Below are 6,000 nucleotides of genomic sequence, written 5' to 3' on the forward strand. Positions count from 1 at the left end.
TGTGGCTAAGACCACTACAGGGTGCAAAAGTGAAAAGACTTTTAGTTGGAAACAAATCTGTGATTATTTCTGCTCTTTAATGATTTATTGCCTTTTTTTTACCCCTAGTTCAGAGAGGAAAAATTGGCAGAATTAGTTTTCTTCTTGTATGTTTTTTCAGGAGGCAAGTTTGGGTTTCTAAAACATTTCCTGAAATGTACTGGTGTTTTCCTTGCCTGGTTGATGCACCTTATTGAGTGCTACTACAACTACATCCATTGCTGGTACCAGAAGATACTCCCACAGTTATTTCTGGAGCCTGCAAAACCAAGCCTTAACTTCAGAATGATTCTATCAGGGTTTGAAAATCACCAAGACACCCTGTTTTTCAACATCTACCAGCCACTGGAATCCTTTGCCAAGGACTGTGGAGTTAATTGCTCAGTCATTAAGAATGGACTGATAGATAAGGTGATTACACTTCTAGATAAGGTATGTAGGTGTGTAAGCACCAATTCCAAAAGGCTTGCGTATGGGGTTGACTTTATAGATCCAAGAAGTCTCCTTTGTTTTCAGCAGGACATCCACACAGGAGGAATACGGAGAGGTTTGTGTGCAGTGTCTCTAGCACAGGTCACCTAGAGCAGCTCTGCCCTGAAGGAGGAGGGCAGGGATACACCAGGCCCGGGCCTTCCTTTCATTTCTGCACCACTTTTTACACAAAATCTGGAAAGGACTCAAGAAAGACAGCAACTGAGCATGTTGGCTTTCAGAGTAAGTACTTACAAACTTATTCAAATATTCCTGATTATTTCCAAGTTTCCCAGATCACCACATCAAGCCGTGAGCTATGCCTGAATCACTGTGCTGAAGACCTCTGACCATGAATCACAGTACAGACCCTGTCCACGTGCTACGACAAAGGGAATAGATGCAGCACACAGCTGAACACAGAGGCCACACCACCTGGAATGGATGATGTGTGAACCTGGATCTGCGACCCACGGGGGATTGTACACACCAGGGAGAGCTTGAGTCAGTGAGACAAAGCTCTAAGCAGCAGAAGAAAGCAAATAAATGCTCAAGACACTCTCAAAACACAAGTCTTGCCAGGCCCAAAAATGGCCCTTGATATGCACTTAGGAAGATGTCCAGAAAGTGTAATTTGCAGGATAACGCTCACAGGGAGCCAACTTGATGAAACTTTAAATTATTTAAAGGCCTCTCCCTCAGCACCAGTACAGCTTTGGACCCAGCCCATGCACCACAATGCTCCCACAAGCTCGGGGACCACCACCACAGCACCTCTGACGTGCCACGCACACACCATGAGCAAACATCCCAGACATCAGCAGAACGTTTTTGCCAGAGGCCCTACTCGCAAGGCACCGGCGTTCAAACCGTACCCTGCTGAGCACCCAGCGCCAGGGCCTGGGCGAGAGTGGGCCACCGCAGCAGCCTCTCCACCAGCCCTCAGCACCAGGGCCCTGCTCTCACTCCGATGACAAGCCTGTCCCCCAGCTCACACCCTGTCACACCCCATGGAGCCAAGGACCCAATTTCCCTCAGCCACACCAAGCCCTTCCCATGAACCCAAGTCCCCCTCTGGGGACCGGTAGCCAGCTCCCTTCTTGGTGACAAACAGGCCCCCCTCAGTGTCACCCCCCCTCCTCCCAAAGTGACTTCCTCCCAGTGACACGGGCCCTGCCCCCCCGTGACAAGTGTCCCACCCCCGGAACCCCCTCCCCGGCCCCACTCACGTCGTCCATGAGGAGGAGGAGGAGGTTGGGGGGCGCGGAGGCCGCGGCGGGGCCCAGGGCCCAGCACAGGCAGAGGGGCACCAGCACCGCCCTCGCCATGGCAACCGCCGGCCCGCGCGCCCGCCGCGCGTCACGTGAGCGCCGCCCGCCCCCTCGCCTCACGTGACGCGTGGGCGGGGCGGCGGGGGCAAGATGGCGGTGTGCATCGCCGTGATCGCCAAGGAGGTGGGGCGGGGCTGGGCCTCGGGCTGTGGGGTCTGAGTGGGCCCAGGTGGAGCTGTGGGGCCTGAGGAGGGGTGAGGGGAGCGGGGCTGGGCCTCAAGTTGTGGGGTCTGAGTGGGTCCAGGTGGAGCTGTGGGGCCTAAGGAGGGGTGAGGGGAGTGGGGCTGCGACTCAGGTTGTGGGGCCTCAGAGGGATGGGGGAGGGGGTCAAGTGGGGCTGTGAGGCCTGAACAGGGGTGAAGGGAGTGGGGCCGGGACTCAGGTTGTGGGGCCAGGGGGGGTTGTAGGGCCTAAGTGGAGTAGTGGGGCCAGGTGGGGTCATGGGGCCTGAGGAGGGGTGAGTGAAGCAGGGCTGGGCCTCAGGTTGTGGGGCCCGAGAGGGACAAGGGGGTCAGGTGGAGCTGTGAGCCCTGGGCAGGAGTGAGAAGAGCAGGACTGGGGCTGAGGTTGTGGGGCCTGAGCAGGAGTGAAGTGGGGAGCAGGACTGGGGCTGTAGTTTGGGGCCTGAGGAGGACTGGGGCTGTGGGGCTGGGTGAGGTTGTGGGGTAGGGCTGAAGGGAATGGGGCAGGGTCCCAGTTTGGGGCCCCTGAGCAGGGCAGTGGGGCCAGTGAGGTTGTGGGGCCTGAGCAGGTCTGGGTCTCACACTGTGGGGCCTGAGGAGGGGAGAAGGACTGGGGCTGTGGGGTAGGGGTGAGTGGACTGGGGCAGGGTCTCAGGTTGTGGGGCCTGAACAGGGTTGAGGGAAGTGGGGCAGACACTGGAGGTTGAAGTGGGCTGAGCAGGAGCAGCCTGAGACCAGGGCAGGGGGAGCCGGGGCAGCATGAGGGTGCCCTACGGTGTCCTGCTGCCAGGAGAGGAGAGGGGTTTCCTCAGGAGGAACTGGGGGCAGGCTCTGCTGGGACAAGGGGGCAGGTCAGGCAGTGGAGAGACGTGAACCTTGTGCAGTGCCTGTGCAGATGATTCTCCTGCCACTGGTGTGTGGAGGCAGATCTGCTCCACAAGCGCTGCAAGGTGTAAAGGGGACTGTGCTGTGAACATAAAATGGTTAAAATAGCTTCCTTCTGACAGCAGCAATTCTTTGGGTGAAAACCATCACTTGCACAGCAGAGTGGCTGGTCCTAGTTAGCGTAATTTGTTCTCCTCCTCAGAACTATCCCCTCTACATCCGGAGCGTTCCAACTGAAAACGAGCTGAAGTTCCACTACACTGTGCACACTTCCCTCGATGTTGTGGATGAAAAGATCTCTGCGATGGGCAAGGCTCTTGTAGATCAGAGGGAACTGTACCTGGGGCTCCTCTACCCCACTGAAGACTACAAGGTGTATCTTTCTAATGCCTTTTGCCACGCCATTATGTATTTATAGGCTCTTTCTTGTGAGGGGCCCCACATAGGAAACCTCTCTCCCTACTTGGTGCCATGTTAAAGACATCAGCAGAAAATATACAGACTTGTTCACTGACCGGTTTGTCATGTAGAGGTTCAGGTTTGGTGCCTTGGTCAGTTCAGCAGCTGCTTCGTTGCCCAACCAGGTGGTAGAAAAATTTACCCTTAGCCTACATGAAGGAGAGTGCCTGGTGCAGCTTAGACTTCACCTTTCATAAACTAGGTGTTTTATTCCCTGCTTAGCTAAAACAATTGACTGTGACTAGAACAAAGCTTAGACTCTTTAATAACGCCAGTGAAAGTAGCAGGAGTAGGAAGGTGCCTCTGGTCAAGTACCTAAATCTCACATGTATGGTCTGATTTCTCTAAAATCTGTACTTCACAGCCACAGCTTCCCCAGCGTTTTTAAGTCACAAATTTGATCTTTGGAACTTTCTTTGGCTTTTTCTCTGAATCCCACAGATGGAAGTTAGCAGCAGACCTGATTTCTGGGTTTTCATAAACTGGTTGTTAATTTTTGAAGTCTCAGGGCATCACACTGACTGATACTTAGAAGATCTCCAGGTCTCTGATTGCGGTTTCCCAATCAAGAATAAATAAGGTGCCTGTGTCATTAAAATGGTCTGAAGAAGAGAGAAACCCTCATGAAAATAGCTAGTGGGAGGCTGCTTCTGAAATTGCAAGGCATGCCTTACTGGCCAGCACAGGCATGAGCTTGGCCTGGAGTTATCAAAGATGGCAAAAATCTGGTAGAAAAGGGGATCCAGTGTCTTGCTTACCTCATCTAGTCCTAGGTATGTGCTGGGCGCAGCAGGAACGTCATGTTTCCTCTCAGCTTGTTTCTTTGAGTGTATTCCAGCCTTGTTTTAGTTTGGCCAGGCTCTGGTGTGTCAGAAGCACATGCCTTAACAGCTGCACAGATACGGCTACGTGACAAACTCGAAAGTGAAGTTTGTTATGGTCGTGGATTCCTCCAACACAGCACTTCGAGACAATGAGATCCGCAGTGTAAGTGCAGGAAATCAGAGCACAACTTGCCACATCAGTGTTTTTGCTACTTCCACTTATTCATAAAGTGCTGAGCAGCAAAAAAAAAATAAATTAATTAAACTACAATCCCTTTTCAGATGTTCCGAAAGCTGCATAATTCATATACGGACATAATGTGTAACCCTTTTTATAACCCTGGGGACCGTATCCATTCCAGGTAAGTGGGTTGATCATACTGAGCTTTGTCATCTCTCTGGAACTCACAGTGTCCCTGTGATGTCCCAGGACCAAAAGCATGACCCCTGCGGTTGACCAGGTCAGATGTGCGTGCTCCAGCTGCCCAAATGGAGAACAGCTGTGTTGTCTTTGAGCCGGTACTGCAGAGCAGAAAAGCAATAATCTCATGAGAAGTTACATTGAACTCTCACTCCCAGCTCAGAACTGGTATTAGAAACACTGACTCAAGAAAATCAATGTCTTGGGGAGGAAAAAACTGCCTGTTTTCATAGGTAAAGATGAAAATTATGGGTAAGCAGAGCAGGTTTAAGAGAGAACAACTGCACTTGCCCAGGTCTTACCCTTGGGTAAGGACAGATGGGCATTCAGCCTGTGCCATTCCTCACGTGTGAGGGCCTCTACCCCCATTTCTCATCTATAAATCTGTAATCTCGCAGGGAATTTTAATAAAGTTGGGAGATTTTATTGCCTAGGCAAGAACAACTTCTTTTACACTTTGCTGAGGCAGTTCTACAGCCAAGATAAGACCTGTCCTTACTTCAGCTTAATTAAGTCGTTATTTACTCAGTGGAACACGCTCTGGTTGAAGAGTAAAACCATGTATTCAGCTTAGGGAAAGCCAGCTCGGTAACCAGTAAGAGGCATTGTTAGCCATTGGTTCTGTTATGAGAGATCTGCTGGGCAGAACTAGCTGCTTCCTTTAATATTCTGTGTTCATTTCCTTCTCTAGGGCTTTTGATAATATGGTGAACTCCATGATGATGCAGGTGTGCTAAAGCTCTGCCCCTCCTCATCCGCCTGTTGAGAACATTCCCCGTGTACAGGAGCGTGCCTCCAAAGTGATGTATATATTGTCTTTGTTCTGTGTAATATTTTAAATTTATTCTGTGTAAAATAAACTTGACACCTGCACGGTCTGCATGCATTTCTACTCTGGCAAACCTGAGCATGGCACAGACGTTGCTGCTCAGCTTTATGCCTTCAGGTAACATGTGAGAGCCAGCCCTTCCTTCAGGAAGGTCAGCTGTGTCAGAGAGAAGGTTTGTTCCCTACAGAAATATGTGCAGCTGTGCCTCTGCAACTCAGATGTTTCTGTAGAAATTGGGCTTTGTGTAAAAACAGCAGTTCCTGCTGTGCTTGTGATTAGAGCAAGCACAGCTGCACAAGAGACAGCTAAGAGATTATTAGGGTCAGCCTAGATTTCAGTCAGCTGAGACACAGAGTGACACTGCTCCTCAGAAGTAGTGGTGCTGCAGAGCAGTTCCTCTGAAGCAGGAGCAGCACAGCAGCCCCTTTGCTCTTTGCCAGCCCCCTTCACCACTGCTCAACTGTTCCTTCTGACAGGAACATCACAAGCAAGTGCTTAATTCTAACATGCTCAGGCTGCTTGTCCTGCTTTTCCTTAGCTGGGAGCGCTCAGATCTGTA

At 51.3% G+C, this 6,000-nt stretch overlaps 2 protein-coding genes across 8 annotated transcripts in view; one reads left to right on the forward strand and one right to left on the reverse strand.

The window, feature by feature from the left end:
* The window catches only part of GALNS (galactosamine (N-acetyl)-6-sulfatase), a 48,095-nt gene extending 46,221 nt beyond the window's left edge, over positions 1-1,874 (reverse strand). For all 7 annotated transcript variants that reach the window (XR_012630508.1, XR_012630507.1, XM_074881236.1 and 4 more), the window contains exon 1: positions 1,740-1,874. Coding sequence is in view for 5 of the 7 variants with exons in the window: in XM_074881236.1 (XP_074737337.1) it covers positions 1,740-1,838 (99 nt within the window). In the remaining 2 variants the exon portion in view is untranslated. The remainder of the gene's footprint in view (positions 1-1,739) is intronic.
* Positions 1,846-5,490, forward strand: TRAPPC2L (trafficking protein particle complex subunit 2L). Its single transcript, XM_074881266.1, has 5 exons — positions 1,846-1,964; positions 3,111-3,283; positions 4,267-4,354; positions 4,474-4,553; positions 5,304-5,490. The coding sequence occupies exons 1-5, from the start codon at positions 1,932-1,934 to the stop codon at positions 5,347-5,349; spliced, it is 420 nt and encodes a 139-aa protein (XP_074737367.1). The 5' UTR covers positions 1,846-1,931; the 3' UTR covers positions 5,350-5,490.
* The last annotated feature ends 510 nt before the right edge of the window (positions 5,491-6,000 follow it).

Source organism: Strix uralensis, chromosome 12, assembly GCF_047716275.1.
Source record: "Strix uralensis isolate ZFMK-TIS-50842 chromosome 12, bStrUra1, whole genome shotgun sequence".
In the NCBI taxonomy this organism is placed as follows: domain Eukaryota; kingdom Metazoa; phylum Chordata; class Aves; order Strigiformes; family Strigidae; genus Strix; species Strix uralensis.

What these genes read in the sequence shown, in the direction of transcription:
- TRAPPC2L (XM_074881266.1), top strand. Translation starts at nt 1,932, where the DNA reads ATGGCGGTGTGCATCGCCGTGATCGCCAAGGAG. An exon ending in TCGCCGTGATCGCCAAGGAG is followed by an intron (nt 1,965 to 3,110) that starts GTGGGGCGGGGC and finishes TCTCCTCCTCAG; the next exon opens with AACTATCCCCTCTACATCCG. An exon ending in GAGACAATGAGATCCGCAGT is followed by an intron (nt 4,355 to 4,473) that starts GTAAGTGCAGGA and finishes ATCCCTTTTCAG; the next exon opens with ATGTTCCGAAAGCTGCATAA.